The 18,195-nt window shown below is 40.9% G+C and overlaps 2 protein-coding genes across 2 annotated transcripts; both read right to left on the bottom strand.

Annotated features, from left to right (window-relative positions):
* Positions 1–637: 637 nt before the first annotated feature.
* On the bottom strand, positions 638–9,943 carry LOC126390786 (perforin-1-like). Its single transcript, XM_050045242.1, has 11 exons — positions 9,859–9,943; positions 7,547–7,639; positions 6,220–6,508; positions 6,043–6,122; positions 5,134–5,179; positions 4,576–4,718; positions 3,890–4,028; positions 3,724–3,804; positions 2,348–2,844; positions 2,156–2,249; positions 638–1,911 (listed from the first exon to the last, which is right to left on the bottom strand). Exons 3-11 carry the CDS (start codon positions 6,487–6,489, stop codon positions 1,699–1,701), a joined length of 1,563 nt encoding a protein of 520 aa, XP_049901199.1. The 5' UTR covers positions 6,490–6,508; positions 7,547–7,639; positions 9,859–9,943; the 3' UTR covers positions 638–1,698.
* A 2,494-nt stretch (positions 9,944–12,437) lies between these two features.
* On the bottom strand, positions 12,438–16,877 carry LOC126390778 (perforin-1-like). The gene is made up of 10 exons (XM_050045231.1): positions 16,864–16,877; positions 15,486–15,774; positions 15,313–15,392; positions 15,078–15,123; positions 14,027–14,163; positions 13,788–13,926; positions 13,609–13,689; positions 13,034–13,530; positions 12,811–12,904; positions 12,438–12,650 (listed from the first exon to the last, which is right to left on the bottom strand). Exons 1-10 carry the CDS (start codon positions 16,875–16,877, stop codon positions 12,438–12,440), a joined length of 1,590 nt encoding a protein of 529 aa, XP_049901188.1.
* Positions 16,878–18,195: the final 1,318 nt, after the last annotated feature.

Here is an 18,195-nt window from a genome sequence, read left to right on the forward strand (position 1 = left end):
GGAAGTCTTGGCCTGGATATCTGCTGGCTACATTGGATCAACCTGAAATATTGGCCCCGCTCCCAGAGGCTTTATGACGTTAGATGATAGCCGATGGGTTCCTAGATTGATTATACACTAATGAAAACAGTTATGAATATTAGATTTCATAAACCCCCCCTAAACCATACACAGTGGTCCTTTTAAAGCTGTGGAGATAATCATTAAACCTGCAGTAATGAATATTTTATGAACACTAAATCAAATGAATGAAATCAGAGGAATCACACAGCTCTGCAGCTCACTTCGCACAAAGTTGCTTTAATTATAAACGCTGAAAATATCAATCTAATAAGCTGTCATGAAAATGTGTTTTCCTCCTAACGGCTGTTCTCACATCCTCAATTGTAAATCTGGATCCATCTAAAACAAAATATTAAAACAAGATATAGCACAGGGAACAGGGATCAGGTGAGTTTTACCTGAGGATGCTTGTGCATATTGTAGTGTTAGGTGGGACTTATAATGTCACACAGCTTGTTGAAAGTGATACTAATGTGTGTCTCACCCTCTGTTTGCCTCTCTCTCTCACACAAACACACACACAATTATTACTTAGTCATTTATTGGGTTATTATGTTCAGTCAAGTCAAACCATTTGAGCATTTTGCACAAACAGAATTTGCATTTTACGTCATCATAAGTGCTAAAGACATTACATGTGTACCTACGTCTGTATAAAAACACAATTCTAAATCATGCGTTATTTTAAGGATATGAAGCACATGTTTTGACAGTCTCTATTTGCAATTTACATAGAAACCGAAATGTCAACAGCCCCACCACCACAGCAGCTGATTATTATTAATGCATACATCAAAATGTTCATGCTCACTGGTCTATATCCTCAATTAAAATCAACTGAAATGAAGATTTTTCATTTCAAAGTACATATAAGTCAGTATGGGAATTTAACCATAACGTGATCTAAAAATAAATGATTGAAGCTTTAAATGTATGAGCCCCTCAGTCATTTATCTTATTACATCAGGCCTACTGCAATTAAATTGCCTTTCTCTTGTGGGTTACAGTCCAGCATAGTGTACATATCTGCTTTGTACATTACTTTCCCTGTGCTCCCCTTTGAAAAGGCTAACAGCAAACTATTAATGACAAATTTACAAAACATTTTTGTTTTTAAGATATTTTTGGGGGCATTTTCGCCTTTAACGGATAGGACAGACAAGTGTGAAAGGGGAAGAGAGAGAGAGAGGGAGTGACATGCAGGAAAGGGCCACAGGCTGGAGTCGAACCTGGGCCGCTGCAGCAACAGCCTTGTACATGGGGCGCCTGCTCTACACTAAGCCACTGACGCCCCTACAAAACATTTTAACATAAAACGTCAGCTATAAAATGGGATGACTAAATGTGATTTCAGTAAACTTGAACACAAAAGTGAGACATTTGTGAACAGTAGCACCAAAATATGTGTAAATATGTAAATATGCGCAAAACAGCAGCCTACTGTTTTTTTTAAATAAGTCAGTTACTTCAGTTTCATAATGCAAATTTACCTCTGATTTAACCCCACTGCTAAACACAACACTGATAGCAAATGTTTCCAAAATAAACCCTGCATGATGTTGAATGACACTTCAATGAAAGTAATCAACATATCCAGAAGAAAGAAAAGTGAGCAGCACAGTCAGAATACATTTCTCACTGTGGAGAGGGTCTGTAACGGTTACACCTGTCTCCAGTGAGGTGACTTTCACAGTACAGAGTGTACCGGACCTCAAAGCCGCCGTTCTTTGCCCAGCAGGTGAATCTGTGTGTCCCCTGCCTCAGGTACTTCATACATGATCCCAGAAGGTCATCATGCCACACGTCCTGGTCCCAGACTTGGACCCTCAAACCCAAGTGTGTGTCCACCTTCATTAAAAACACAAAATTATTTATATACACATCACATTTTTTACTGATACAGGCAAGTCAGGATGAAGGTATTGAATTAGCACTGATGACTGATTGACGTTTTGATGACTTAAGCTACACACGGATGTTAGAACAGTAACTGTAGTCTACGACCATAGTTGTCTCTAACTGAATAATGTTTTTAAGGTTTTATTCTGTGTGTGTGAAGTGTGTTCTTTTGAGCTGATCTGTGAGTCTGTACCTTGCCCACATAATAACGAGCATTCCACCTGGGGTAGTTTGAGCGGATCATGTGAATCCTGCGATAGAAGGATCCGTACCACATCTTAGCATAGCTGTGAAGAGGAGAAAACACCAAACAGCAACAGGTAGATTAATATTGTTGTTTGATACACCACCTTTAGATCTCAGTCCCTGGCCTCACTCTACTCACCTCTCAGTGTTGCCAATCCAATCTCCTCTCAGATCCCAGCCTCGGACGATTGTCACCACAAGTGTTCCTCTCCAGGTCTTTCGAGGACAGCAGTTGGAAGCCAGGTTAGGATTGTGCCACCCGCAATATGGTTCTTTGGGTGACTTTGTCACAGCATTGTCTGCTAAGTACTGCTCTATGGCTGCCTTCATCCCTGCCTTCTGTGTCTCATTTGGCACCAGCTCATACATTGGCCTGAGGGAGTATGAAACAATATCTGGGTGGTCCTTCAGGGTGCTCAGCCAATTCCTGTAGCCCAGGGAGTCATTATGAGTGAGTGAAAACTCCCCCAACCAACCATTGCCTCCTGCCACCTCTGTGTAGTGTTGGTGGAGACCAGAACTGTACGAGGTGGAGACGTCCTGGTTGTGTAGGACCTTGTTGCAATACTGTCGGTTACCAGATAATTTCAACTTCCCAAGGCCTACAGAGAGACCCAGTGATAAGCAGGAGTGGACCTGGAGGACAGGGGGAGAAATAAGATGCTATTTATAGTCAATGGTTAATGGACTGCATACCGTTAGTTCAGGCAGGAAATGATGTCAAGCTCAGCTCACATCCCAGCTACATCAGCTGATCTCAAACAGCCCAATCAACTGATTGATGGAAGGGAGTCAGCTGATAGATCACATGATTTCTTTCTATGCAACCAAGTGGTGAATCTCATTCAGAGCGCCCTATTCTTGCGTCTTCCCGCTTTAACGTGAATAACAAGCCAGGGGTCAGTGCTCCGGTTGGATCCAAACGGAGAGCCGGGGCTAGCTCAGGGGCTAGCGGAGGCTAACTGGCTGTGCTTTGCTCCGGTCAAGCTGCAGCTAACGCTCCGCTAGAAGCACCGGTTAGCCCTGGTTTCACTACAGGCAGATTCACCCGCTACAGGGGCGAGGAAATAAAACCTGACCAGCCAATCAGAGTGATCTCACTCACCGACAAGCTGATTTAACATGCTCAATCGGCCGAAAAGCCGCCGACGCCAAAGCCGAAGTGCCGATGGTTCGGGACACACCGCAAAAACTAGGGCGACAGACGCTCACCGACGGCCCGACTTTGGTTGACGGCTTGGTGTGTCAGGGCCTTTAGGCTTTCCATGTAGGCACATGGAAGGGCAGGGAGGTTTGCTCTCTCCACCTCATGGCTTTCCACACAGGCGCGTGGAAGATGCTTTCTGCGTAGGCCAGAGTAAAGGCAGAGAGGCCCCAGAACAGAGCCATACTGCCAAATAAAATACTGTAAATGGAAGTAAAGTGACTAGAGCATCATAATGCCTCACACTCACAAACACATTCACACTCCAGTGGTGGCAGTGTGTGCTGTACAGGCCTGTGTGCTACATGTACCTCACTTGATGAGAGTCCATTCAGTGAGGACAAACAGGTTCGTGCAGCTGTGACTCGCCTGAGTCGCCCCCCGAGGTAAACCTGAAATGAAGTACAGTGTTGTAGAGAAAGAAATATCTTCTTTTTTTAATTTGTGAAATAGATGTTTGTGTGTGTGTGTTTTTACCTGCCGAATGTAGTGTGTGCCATAGGTATGTATTAGCTCACTGTACAGAGCCCTGGTGGAGGAGTTGTAGAGATCCGGCAGCCTTGCCAAATCTTTACTGAACTCGGAGCTGAGGGGCGGTCTGCTTGACACACGGTAACTGGACACAGGGCAACAGATTAGTAAATTATCTTAAAAGAATAATTCACCTGCAAAATGACCATTTGTATATCAATTACTCACTGACTGTTGAAGAAAACAGTTTTTCTCATTTGCCTCCGAGGTAAACCAGTTTTATGCTTAGTATTTCCCAAAATCTTCACCTACGATTGGCAGAAGAGTAGCGTGCCTGATCACAAGCATGCATATGAGCTCCACTTGAACAGAGCTCAAATGCATTCAAATGTTCCCAGGCACGCAACTCGGCTGTGCATGAGACTGTACTGATGTGTTTTAAATCATAAGCGAAGTGCATGTGTTCATTCACTGAGCACAGACTTGGGTTATACTGCAGGCGTTGTGTAAGAGTTTACTTCAATTCATTAGGAATGTTCGCCTCTTTTGGATTTTCTGTTCACTGTGGAGGCACATGAGGAAAATGTTTCCTTCACGAATTCAAGGTAACTTGTGGTGCGTAAATGATATATCAATAAACATCCTTTAACAAACTTCACAGAAAAATCTTTGCAGGGGTCTTCACACCCTACCCATAGTGGCTGCAGGTGACCCTGTGAGTGCTGAAGAAGTAGCGGTCCTCTCTGGTCCTCTCTGTAGCAAACTTATACGCAGTGGAGCGTGTTCCTCCCACCTCCAGGTTGGCAGACACAAACTTATCGAAATTTAGGCCAAGCTAATGAAATGAAAATGAATAAATAAAAAAACCTCATTGACATTCACCCATAATGACCATGACAATGTGTATTAAATATAACCATTTATTTATAAAAAACATTTATTCACAAACACTTTTAAATGATACACTGGTACTTGTTCTGTTAGCTTTAAGGATTTACATCAGGGACACTTTATTTTAAAGTAAAGAGTCATGAAACTCATATACTGTATATGCATTGTATTTGGGCAGCAAGGTGCTCCAAAATCAAAACAGAACTTGCAATCTAGGGTTTTTATTTACTGTGATGTGTTTGTTTCTCCAGGGAAAAAGGTGATGCTCCAATGGTAAAATGCAAACAAGAAAAAACATCTACACATCTATCAATTACAACAATAATAATAATCAGCACTGGCTGTGATAAGTCTCCTACCTTCCAGTCCTTACTGTCCTGGGAGGTGTAAGTGTCTATCAGTGAGCTGTGGACACAAGTTACAGGAAAGAATCACCATTAAAGCTCCTTAATTTCAAAGGTCAGCATAGAGCAGTGGTTCCCAACTGGTGGGTCGCGAGATTGAATGACGGACAGCTACTTGACAGAGACAGCAAACTAGCTTGATGACATGTCCAAAACAAAAGTATGATGACGCATATATTAAACTGTGTGGACCTTGAACTGATGACTAAGAGGAAATCTGGACCCCATGGCTGGACCAGTTGGGAACCACTGGTATATAGTCTGTTAAGCTATGATTGAGACAGGAAACTGAGATATGTGATCTGTGGACAATAAATAGGGAGCTATATTTAAGGAGCCACAAGGCTATGTCCTCTTGCTCTTAAACGCTTGTGCATATCGACCAATCTTGAGGTTTTGGAGCAGGGGTGTAGCACAAAAATCTGGGCCCTATGCATAAGCAGTCCCTGTGGCCCCCCATGCTTCCTCGTTTGATCCATGTCTCTCTCACACACTAATTTAATTTGTTTCTTTTTCAAAGTCACTTTGCTTTCTTTCTTTTCTTTTTTTTTAAACCCCTACTTCCCCTTTTTGGGAGGTAAAGACATGACAGCGTACGTTGGTGCTCACTCTTTCAGTGTTGACTGCATTTAAAGACGAATCCTACTGTGGGGTGGACAAAGCCATTTTGTGCATTGAAGGGGTGAGAAGGCCTCCAAAGAGCCTCAGTTTTTTTATACAAAGTTCAGTCTTTCAACCAATTTATTGAACCAATTTCAATTTAGCTATGGCACAAGAAAGAAAAATCAGTCCCACATCTCCTGCAACTACAGCACCCCTGCTCTGGAGTGACAATAAAACATAAACATGGCTGATATACAATACCTAACGGATGTGTGCACACTGCTGTAGAGGTCAGCATTGCATCGGCTGAATGAGCGCCAGTCCACTGCAGAGACTGGCAGCTGAAAATAAAGTTAAGAAGACCATGATCAACATTCATGAATAAAGTTTGTGCAACAGGTAAAGATGCTGTAGAGTCCATATTTATTTATGAATTACCTTCTGGAGGCTGTCACCTTGAAGAGGGTTGGAGCAGAGAGTACAGGTGCCATCTGGGGTGAGGAAAGTCTTCACGTCCACCATGTAGGCTCCTTTACGCTGCAGGGTGACCACATCAAATCCCTCTCCCACCAGGTTGTGGCCTGGTACGAAGGGAGCAGACTGACACTGGCTGTGGTTCCCAATCCGACAGCCAAGAACAGGGGAGTGGTGCGACAGAAAGAGCAGGAGGCTCAGGTAGAGGAGGGGTGGGGTTGAAAAGGAGAGCATGGCTGGAGTCAGAGAGATACTGAAGTATTTCAAAGAGAGACAAAAAGAATAGAAAAGGAAATCAGTATCATTAAAGATATGCTATGCAGGATTTTCCTAAAAAACAATGTTCAGACTCATACTGAAGTAAAAAAAACAACAACAACAACAACAAAAAACAAGCAGCAATGTGTTTATAGATCAAAAATCAGACAGTTCCATAATATGCAATGAAAGTTAATAAAATGACTAGACAAAAATGGTAATTATAAATATTAGGTACACAATCTATGGAGGGGGTAACGATACAGGTGGCTGATAGGAGATGTAACCAAACAGTGAACAAGGGTAGCAGCACTCTGAGGTGTACGTGAAAGGCAATAACGATTATTTTTCATAGGAACATAAATCATAACATCATTGATGTGGGCCTTAAAAGACAGTGTACTGTGCAGGATGACGCCCGGACTGATGGATGGACTTTGGAGTTGTCAATTGAATGAATATGTAGTATATGAATATTTCTATGAATATAAATAGACACAAATACATTTACATAAACACACATCTATATTTTGATAATGAGATGTTTTTGAAAGCTTAAACAGAAGCTAGAAATTGGAACTTAAAGGTCGAGTGTGCAGGATTTAGTGGCATCTAGTGGTGAGGTTGCAGATTGCAACCAACTGAAACTTCTCCCAAGTGCCAAGCATGTTGCACAAATACAATGGCAGATGTGAAAAATGCAGATGGTCCTATCTAGAGCCAGTGTTTGGTTTGACCATTCTGGGCTACTCTAGAACAAGAGGACATATGTAGATATTAACAGCTCACTCTAAGGTAACAAAAACATGCCAATTTTCATTTTTGGGTGATTATAAGATATAGAGAATATAGTGATGAAAATTATAAACCATTTCTGGAAATATATTAACCTAAATCCTCCACACTGGACCTTTAAGATAATTCTGTCAAAAATAAATTATCTGCATGAATAAATACCCCTGAAGTAAATGGGCATTATTCATTTCTCTGAATATTAGTTTTGTACATGTTTGTTTTTGTTTTTTAACATTACCTCTTCAGCAGGGTCTCTCAAGTGCTGCAGTATATATATCTTTTTGGAGTTGACGAGAGTGTGCCAGCCAAAGATGCAGAGTGACTGTCAAGTCTGCAGATAACAGCAAAAAGGAGGGATAAAAATACATTTAAGACAGGCTTTGTTATAGTAAAACAGAATAAACAAACAAAAACAGCATTGAACACAGTCCATGACCCATTTTTAAAAACTGACATGTTCGGTTGGATTCCGTAAGCTTGAGGCTAAGTGCCTCAGACAGGGTAGAGAAGATGGAAAGCATCAAAAGACAGACTAACACTTGTTAATTTTAGTGTTTTGTTGGATCTTGCAGACAATGAGAGAAAAATATGAACTAATGCCAACCTTTACCCTAAAAGTTGAAGCTTTTGTTGTGTGCACACGATTGTGAGGAGTGTGTTTATCATCCTCATTGGATGCTGTTACTATCTGGTTGAGGAAGTAATGGCTCACTAAGTAACTGCTTGTTAATGTTTTACATTGTTCCATCTCGCCACGTGATAATGTGTTGTGTTAATTTTATGAGCAGTTTCTAGAAATATGACCCAAATAAAAAATTTGATATGTGTAGTGATATGCCTGTTCCTGGCAGTGCCACACCTTCCAACTATATCTGCACACAACGTTTATTATTGTTGTTGTTTTCTCATGTTGAGAGTAAGAATTGTTCTAGTATTGGCTGCGGGTGAAATACAGTGTTAAGATAAACTGATCACAGTGGAGAAAATTTCAGCACCTTTTTTTGGGACTGTAACAAATTTACCCGGAAGGTGTGGTGCAATTGTGATAACTTGAATATATCTTAAAGAAATATGACTTTTAGATGTTAATTCCTGAAGACCGACATAATGCAAGATTATTGTCAATTACTGTCATTCTATTGATACCCTCAACCACTACGTCACTGACTTTCAAGATTCCCACACACTACCGATGAATTTTTAAAAAACTTTCCATAATATTTTACCCCATTTCCCGGCAGTGGTTTGGTTGAGTGTTGGCTCACTTTCCTTCTGATATAATTATCAGAATCACTATCTGGTCTAGCGACACCAAGCGTGAGATATGTGCAGACGCTGGCAGTTTGTGAAGCGGACGTTTGGTTGTCTTGATACTTTTTCCCTTTAGCATGGCTGACCAGAGCAGCTTCACCCATGTTGCCAATGTCAGACGTTTTGGTGCAGACTCTACATGTGGCACAGCTTCGATCTGCCTCTGCCTTAGGCCATGTTGTTCAAAAACTATACATTATTTGTAGGAGCGTTTTACTAATTTTCTATTCACTTGGCACTTAATAATGAACTTAAATGAGGCACTAAGGCTCCCAAAGAACAGGTATGTAACCACTTAACAAAACTACATTATTTTGGAAAAATTTTTTAAACTTATTTTTATTTTTGCAACTGCAAGTGTCAAGTTCCCCAAGTCATCACCCAAGGATCTAATGAAGGAAAAATAGGTCTCCACATTATTATTATTGTACTTCCCAAGCTTTTGCAGGTAAGCAAACTCCTAGTGCTTGCTAACTTTACTTGTTCAACTGACATTTCCACCACCAACTAGCTGCATACACTAATGTGTATCATGTGATACTAGTGATATTTCAGTGGTCATGCAGCGCAGCACTAGATTTTTGCTAAGTAATACAGGGAATGTATTTTGCATAACGTTAGACATGTTTTGAGATTTTTATGAACAAACTTTTCTAAAACATTCTGTTGATATCAAACCATTTCGAGACCTGGAAAAGCCGTTTTTGTAATTTCATAACTCCAGGAATTTCATGACTGTAGGAAATGTGGACTTTGATTCATTTGTTCAGCATCAGAATAATTCACAGATGCTGTCTTGCCTCTGGTATGACTTTGACATTAGTAAATCCAACTGCAAACAGAATCACGCCCAATAAACACACCTGTCATCTGCATGATCCTCTCTCAGAAGGAGGGAGGCACAACTTAAGAAAACTACACAAATGACATGCAAACTGTGATTCCACTCTGGTGCACCTGCACTGATAAAGGAAAAAAGGACAAAATAATTCCTAATCTTCGCAAATCCACCCAATCCCAACATGCTATGTGGAGCTATAAACCTCAGAAGAATTCTAATGAAGTTTTTTGTCTTTTCATTGAATAAATTTCCAGCATCGGAGCCCAAATTATGCTCTCTGTCTACTGTATCATGCAGTGGTGCATCTTTGGTTTTAAGTCTTTAAAATTATTTAATCAGTCTGCTCTACTAAAAACTGTTGAGGATATTGTACTGAAACATTTTAAACAGTTTTCTACCTGTTCCAAATGCCCAAAAAGTTGAGGTTTCTGCTTCTCTTCCAGTCGTCACAATCAGAACCAGCAAGAGAAAGAGCCTTTGTTCTTTGATCGGGAATAAACAGAGGATGGAGCTTTTTATCCTATGAATTATCTCAATGGGGGTGATGAGGAAATAAAGGAAAAAAGGGAGTAACAAATCAGAAGAGATAAGGATAATAAAAACTAAGCAGATAATGCCCCTCGTGCCCAGGTTTAAGGAAATGACCTTGGAGTAAATTCCTGGGATATAAAAACAACAACAACAGAAGATAAACCCGCTTGTCAGAACGTGTCAAAAGAAAAATGCTGCCAACAGAATTCACTGGTTTTAAATTCCCCATATTATGCTCATTACACTTGTATTTGGGATTTCTAACATTAATGCTTTAATGGTCAAAAATACTTTATTTTTCTTATACTGTCTGCTTGAATATACCTGTATTCATCTTCCGTCTGAAGCTCTCCATATTTGTGTTCTGTCTCTTTAGGCCCCCTTCCAAAAAGAGTTCAGTCTGCTCTGACTGGTCAGTGTTTGCGGGTCTTGCACATTGTCTCCGTCTCGGAGTGTCACTCCGTTTGTGGTCACCTACACAGCTGAAGGGATAGGTGCAGGGGATGAACACAGCAGCAAGCTTTGGGACAAACGTCCCTCTCTGTGGCGGAAAGAGGAACTGTTGTAACTTTACGTAACCATGGAGAAAAATCAGGCTAATCCAATTTTATCTTCAGAAATTAGTATCAGTTTAAGCGTAGGCTAATATTTCACCGCTTTACCTTACTGTCTGGCAGCCTTCTCCGACAATAAACTGAGGCCACCACACTCCATTGACAAAAACAGTAATTATCGAACATGGTATTTGCTGGTTTACCAGGGCCTTGATCAGTTCATGTGTGTAGAAGTGAAAATATTCCAAATATAGCATGCTCTTACACTGATATTGATTTTTAAGATGACCAAACAAGATTTTACTCTGACTTGGTTTATCATAGATGCTTGCAAAGCAGGACAGTAGGCCTTCAAAAAATAAGTACAGCAGAAATGTCAGATAGATCAGGCCACCATGTTTAAGTATATATCCCTTAACGTAACAAAATTATCAAGTTTGTTGATTATCTCTGCAATTCATATCTACTGGGAAGTCATCACAGTGATTGGGTCTATATAGTTGTGACATCATAACTTTTCTGTGGAGTGAGTGTTTTGATACTTTCTGTCACAGTGTGTATTCCTGGCCTGTCATTCATGCCAGTCACTCCACTCATTTGGTAAATTTCCACTCACTCTGCCTCGTTTCAACTCCCACCTGCCAGCCAATCACCTGTCAACACATATCCTGCCTCTACTGTTCCACCATGCCCACCTCATCTAGGCAACTCAGTTCACCTGCTCCTGATTTCACTCTGTCAGTACATATATATACTCCAGCCTCACAGACTCTCATTGCTAGATTGTTCTTTGTCATTCTCATAGAAGACTCTCTAGCGTTTACTCTTGGACTGACTCCTCGTTGCTGACCCTGCCTGTATCCGACTCTCCTGCTTTGCCTGCTTCCTGGAAAACTCCTCAGCCTTCTGTCCCCAACCACAAGTTCTGCTTCTGCGTTCCTAGTGTCTGTTCGTCTGTTCCCCTCGGCTTTGTGGAGTCTTTCCCTGACAACTGTACATGAGTTTTGCTGATCGGCTGCCTGTGTTTTTCCTGGCTGAGGAGTGATTCGCTGTGTGGCCACATACACCACCTTTCTGCCACGGAGATTACTCATATTCGTTGCTGGCTGCTTGAATCCTCTACTCGCCTGATGACGTCTCCTGCTTAATCCCTCATGGTACTGCTGCACATAATTGAATGGTTTGGTGTGTGTGTGCATCCAGCAGACGCCAGAGACTCTCCGGCTTTCTGCTTCAGCATGGCTCGCCAGAGCTTTTGGACTGAGCCTGTGCCTCAGGAACTTTTTCACTGTTTCACTTGCCTGCTTGATCTGTATTTTGCAAAGTGATTCATTAAAGACTGTTACAAACGGATATAACTTAAGAGGTTGTAACATTTTAGATGCTTTGCAAATTGCAATTCTAAATCGGTGAGTTTTTGAGCTCTGAAGACACTTAAAGTACTTGATGACACAGCTGGTGTTTTCACAGGCTTTATTTGCATGAGAAAGGACACAAAAATGCTGCTCTTATAGTAGACATTACAAAGATTTTAACCGTAACCGTAAAGACATATTCTGTGACTCAAATAAAAACCAAAGGATAATCCCACCACCAAAATTCCAAACTGAAACCTACGATTATACCTATGGTTTAATTAACAACTAAATCTCAATTATTTCATAATTAATGTTGGTAAAAACAAGCACAAAACAGCCTATTTTGGTCACAATCAGGTCTTTTTTTTGTGTCAAAAACTTCAGTTTCGTAATACAAATTTACCTCTAATTTAACCCCACTGCCAAACACAATGCTGACAGCGAATGTCTCCAAAAAACCCTTGAATTGTGTTCAATGAAAGTAATCAACATATTCTGATGAAAGAAGTGAGCAGCACACCCTAAATGTGTCTCTCACTGTGGAGATGGTTTGTACTGGTTGCACTTGTCTCCAGTGAAGTGATGGTCGCAGGTCAGAGTGTACTTGAATTGGAAGGCACCTTTTTTAGTGGGGCACACATGTGTGTGAGTCCCCTGCCTCAGGTATTTCACACATGATCCAAGACGATCATCCTTGCTCACGTCCTTGTCCCAGGCCTCGACCTTCAGACCCAAGTGTGTGTCCATCTTCATAAAGATTAAAGAGGAAAAAAAGTTATTTATAAATATATCCTTTAAGTGTCAAATTTGATCTACTAAGCAATTAATCTGATTCTGAACACTATGTATATGCACTCCTGCAAAATGCTTATAGTGGTCCTAATGAAGCCTGAGAAGATTTACTGACCTTGCCCAGATTATACTGAACATTCCAGTAAGGGCTGTTCGACTTGACCACATGAGTCCTGCGGTAGCTGGAACCGAACCACAGCTGAGCATACCTGTTAATTGGATAAAGAGGGCAAAAATAAAATAAATTAGGCTAATTAATTCACATTTGTCTTTGATAAATCATGTTCATAGTGCCCACTGTGCCAAGACCTCAACCCTCTCCCTCTTTTTCTACGTACGTGTCAGTCTTGCTAAATAGATCTCCTTTCAGACCCCAGGCTCTGACAACAGTCACCACCAGTGTTCCTCTCCAGGCCTGTTTAGGACAGCAGTTGGAGGCCAGGTTAGGGTCACTGTTTCCACAGTAAGGTGGGCTAGGTGGGGGGCTGAGGGCGTTTTCTCTTAAGTACTGTTCTGTGGCAGCCTTCAGTCCTGTTCTTTTTGACCCGTATGTCACCAGCTGGTAAAGTGGTCTGAGGGAATACTGAACAACGTCAGGGTGATCCTTGAGGCTTTTCAGCCACTTTTGGTAGCCCAGGGAGTCGTTATGGCTGAGAGAAAACTCACCCACCCAACCCCTACCTCCTACCACCTCAGTGTGGTGTTGGTGGAGACCAGAGCTGTAAGACGTGGACACGTCCTGGTTCTGTAGGACTTTGTTGCAAGAGTTATAATTTGCATTCAGTTTGTTTTTCCCCAGGCCTACTTTGACACCCTGTGATAAGCAGGAGTGCACCTAGATGAAAGGAGAGGATATTATATGTTATTTGTGATACAAAATGTGTTTACTGCCTTCCCTTGACATGTGTGCTACCTGGTCTGAGGAGAGTCCATTCAGTGAGGACAAACAGGTACGTGCAGCTGTGACTCGCCTGAATCGCCCCCCAAGATTAACCTGAAATTACATACGATAAAATGTTGACACAAAAATATTTATTCCTGTGAAGTAAGAAAATAAAAGAGATGTTTGTGTGTGTGTGTGTGTGTTTTAACCTGGCGGATAAAATGTGTGCCATAGGTATCTATGAATTGTCTGTACAGGCCCATTGTGAAGGGGTTGTAGTAACTGGGCAGTCTCTTCAAATCGTTGAGGAACTCTTTACTGAGGGGCGGTGTGTTCGACACACGGTAACTAAACACAAAAAGAAAAAATAGCAAGTTAACTCTGCTTCTAAATTACATGACAGATCTGACATTGTCTGGGGATGTGGCTGCAGATCTTCACACCTTACCTATAATGTCTACAGGTGGCACGGTGTGTGCTGAAGGTGAAGCGGTCCTCTTGGCTCCTGGCTGTAGCAAAGTCATACACAGCAGAACGTGTTCCCCCCACCTCCAGGTTGACAGACTTATTGAAATCCAGTCCAAACTGATAAAAAAGGGAAGCATTAGCTACTTGATGTGCCAACATAGAACGTGATGCAAATCAGTTAATGGTCAGTTCAGCTAAATTACAAATAGCTTATTGTCCAACTCACTAGTGATAACATGTAGCCATGAAGATAGTTTTGGTTTTATCCAATGGAGGCGTAAAAAAGAAGTAAAAAATTGACTGGGCAGATAGAAAGGGCAGAAAGGGGAGAACATGCAACAAAGGGCCACAGGTCAAACTGGAAAACAGACTGCTGCTCAGTCTACATGTGCTGCACACCTCTACCAGTTGAGCTACCAGCTGCCATCCACCTTGTGACCATTGAGAGGTCTATAAAAGGTTGCTTTTAGTGCTCAAAGCAATGAAAAAAAAAGAAATTGGAAAATGTATATCCACAAACAATATCCTGGTTACTCAGGATAATAATAAACTAGGTGCTTCCCAGACAGTGAATCCAATCAATCCAGTGATTTTGCTTTATTGTCAGAAAAAAATCTGAAATTTGTCTTGTGTCCCAGGACATCAACTGTTTCACATTAATACAAAAATAAAAACAACATCCAAACAACAAAACCCTAACACTATGAAAAGTGGACGCAGTGCAACATGTTAATCATTCCTATTACATTAGTGTTCGACCCAGGTGCACTGAGGCTACTTAGAAGCCATACTTTAATTTCATAAGTTGACAGACTGAGGAAATGAGTTCCTCAACCTGTTCAGTTGAGCCTGTGGGACTCTAAATCCTCAGTGTGATGGTATTTTTTAAATAACGTGTAAAATGTGTGAAATGACTCTCTGTTTATGGAACAAATAATTCCATATGAATATACTACACTATCTCAAGTCAGGTTAAATGAATACAGCACATTAAAACAAAAGTAATTTGTCTTTCTGTGAAACGTTCCTACCTTCCAGTCATAACTGTCCTGATAGGTGACTGTTTTGACCAGTGAGCTGTGGACACAAAATACTCAACATTAATTTTGTTTAGATTTCTTTTTCCTACAGAAAATAAAAAGACATCAGTAATAATTACTAAAGGTGGCGGATATTGAGAAGTATTGACTGAACTGGAGCAATATGTTAAAATGTAAAAAAGGTTACAAATCTCTGAGTGGTAATGATTTCTATAGCACAGGATACCTGACGGAGGTGTGGTAACTGCTGTAGACATGAGTACTGCATCTGCTGAATGCACGCCAGTCCACTGCAGACATTGGCAGCTGAAAGTAAAAGGTGAGAACATGTTTAACATGTTAACAATGTGTGTGTCAGAGTGTGTGAGTGTGTCTTTCTGCCTTGCTGATTTAAATTACTTTCTGCAGCCTGTTGCCTTGAAGAGGGTTGGCGCAGAGAGTACAGGTGCCATCTGGGGCGAGGAAAGTGTTCACGTCAACCACATAGGCTCCTTTACGCCGCAGGGTGACCACATCAAATCCCTCCCCTACCAGGTTGTGGCCTGGTATGAAGGGAGCAGACTGGCACTGGCTGCTGGTCCCAGTCTGACAGCCGAGAACAAGGGAGTGGTGTGACAGAAAGAGCAGGAGACTCAGGTAGAGGAGGGGTGGAGTTGAAAAGGAGAGTATGACTGGAGTCAGAGAGATACTGAAGTATTTCAGAGAGAGACAAAGAGAGTAGAAAAGGAAATCAGTCAGTAGAATTTAAGCTGTAATGTAATTAACTAGAACTGCAAATTTTCTGGCGAATAGACTTAGTGAGTATTTCTGTTTCTTCCATGACACTCTATGGGGATGAAAATGTCATTTTAAGCTGTTATTATTTCATAACATTAACACTATACAGTTACTACTAAACTTGCAGTTTACACTGTGTGTGTGTGTGTGTGTGTGTGTGACAGTCTCTGGAAGTCTGCAATTTGTCTGTCTGTTCATTTGCATAAATCTTGACCATATATTTAAAAATGAAGGTTCTGTTTCTGGCACATGGTCAGGCTTTTCAGTTTATGACATGGTTAGCAGATGTCAAACCTGTCCAGGCGCAGTATGCTATTCAAAAGCCTGATCTGTGTGGTTAGAGCCTCTGCAGTGAAGTCAATACAAGTTTAGGAGTGCTAAGGGATCCTGGTGATGCAGCCACTAGTATTTGTCTTCAATAAGTCAACATGTAACCCAAAAAACAAACAAGCAAACAAACAAACAAAAAAAACCTACATTAGTTTTCTAGAAATATATCAAAAATCCTTAAATGGTCAGTTTACACAATTTTAAAAAATTAAATTTTTAATACTAAAATCAATCAATAAAAAATTGAGGTGGCTGAAATCTCAGAGCGATATCTCAAAATCTTTGCAAATAAAATAAACTTCCACCCAAACCAAACTTATTTTTGTTGAAACGTTGATTATTTATGAAAAGCAAGATTACCTGTTCAGGCCTCAGCAGAGTTTCTCACAGACTTCTCGTGGTGTGGCTCTAACAAGTGAGCTGGAGATGAGGAGGGTGTGTTAGCCGAGGATGTGGTGACACTGTCGATTCTGCAGGTTAACAGCACTTTTATACAGTGTGTCGCGTGAGGAGGGGTTATTATTCTCAGAGACACTGCATGTGCCAAGAATAAAAATAAAACTTAAACAGGACAAACCACATTGCACCTTTCGGGGAAATGGGGCTGCAAAGATCACATCTTCCCGTAAATTTGGATTGACAAGCTTGAGTTGAGAAACTGAAATTGTACTATTCAGCCTCCATCCTCGATTAATCCTGGCAAATGTTATGAATTACAGGTTTTATGGCATAAATTCTTGACATGCAATGACATCTGAAATTGGAATTAGACTCTTAAATTATAAAAATCTGATTTATGAGGGAATTTAGTTTTGATTTCCAATTCTAGATTTAGGTTGAAAAAATATATAAAATATATTTCTTTTTGGCATAAACGTTTAATACAGAAGGTTAAAACAGGATCAGAAAGCATTCAGGTGAAGAAAGTTTGTTTTTTCAAACTAGAGTTAATCCATTGAATCTGGGTTTTCCTTTGCAATGTGTAGCATGACTTTGGAGAAATCCCATCACGAAAGAACAATGAGTGGGTGTTTGTTGGGGTGACTGAGTGTATGTTGACACTGAGCCAGAAGACTATTTTGAAGATTTAATNGTTTTCCTTTGCAATGTGTAGCATGACTTTGGAGAAATCCCATCACGAAAGAACAATGAGTGGGTGTTTGTTGGGGTGACTGAGTGTATGTTGACACTGAGCCAGAAGACTATTTTGAAGATTTAATTTGCAATTTTCAAACTCAAAATGATCCAAAATATACATTATAATTTTCTTTCTAAGACATATCTGGTCCAGCACTGAGGAAAACAGAGCTGTCTCCTTGTCAAACTCTGCTCTGCACTCATAATTTAGGTATCTACAACCCATGAGGGAGTTTGCACCACACTGACTTCTCTATTGTAAATGATTCAGAGTTTGGGGGGTGGTCAGCCATGCTAGCAGTAGCATATGTTTGCAGAATTTGTAGGTGATGGGACAAGGCTTTGGTATCTGAAGTGTCCTGGTTTGTAATAGTATTGACCAATTACATGTGAGCAGCAGGTAAACAGTCTGTGAGGGCCTGTAAGGCAGAATACATTTGCTGAAATGCAATCTCGGAACCCATCGTCTATCGTCTGAGAATGGTTTAGCTTTATATCAACCGCACTGTTTTACTTCTTAATCATGAATGCTTCGCACACATCTTCAACCTAACAGCACAGACGATCTATACAGTCCACACAGTCTAAAAATGACGCCCAAGATTAGTGTCACCAATTCAGTACCTGAACAAATGTCTCCCCTCCTGTTCCTGAGATATGGTGTTGAATAATGGCCAGACATTCTGATGTCACAGTGAAGTTGACCCTTTGACCTTTTGGATATGAAATGTCATCAGTCTGTGGTGCTGACAGAGTGAACGGTGTTAACTCAGGGGAACCAGAGGGTCGACGCTACGATTCCGTAAAAACAACGTCCCAAACAGATCAGATTTATTTTGAATCTTTGGAATTAAGGTAATGAATT

Source organism: Epinephelus moara, chromosome 5, assembly GCF_006386435.1.
Source record: "Epinephelus moara isolate mb chromosome 5, YSFRI_EMoa_1.0, whole genome shotgun sequence".
Lineage (NCBI taxonomy): Eukaryota > Metazoa > Chordata > Actinopteri > Perciformes > Serranidae > Epinephelus > Epinephelus moara.

Coding starts and splice junctions, on each gene's coding strand:
- LOC126390786 (XM_050045242.1), bottom strand. CDS start 6,489: ATGCTCTCCTTTTCAACCCCACCCCTCCTCTACCTGAGCCTCCTGCTC. Junction 4,029..4,575: donor GTCACCTGCAGCCACTATGG/GTAGGGTGTGAA, acceptor CCCTGTGTCCAG/TTACCGTGTGTCAAGCAGAC. Junction 2,250..2,347: donor TGGATTGGCAACACTGAGAG/GTGAGTAGAGTG, acceptor TCCTCTTCACAG/CTATGCTAAGATGTGGTACG.
- LOC126390778 (XM_050045231.1), bottom strand. Junction 13,927..14,026: donor GCCACCTGTAGACATTATAG/GTAAGGTGTGAA, acceptor TTTTGTGTTTAG/TTACCGTGTGTCGAACACAC. Junction 13,531..13,608: donor ATGGACTCTCCTCAGACCAG/GTAGCACACATG, acceptor CCTTTCATCTAG/GTGCACTCCTGCTTATCACA.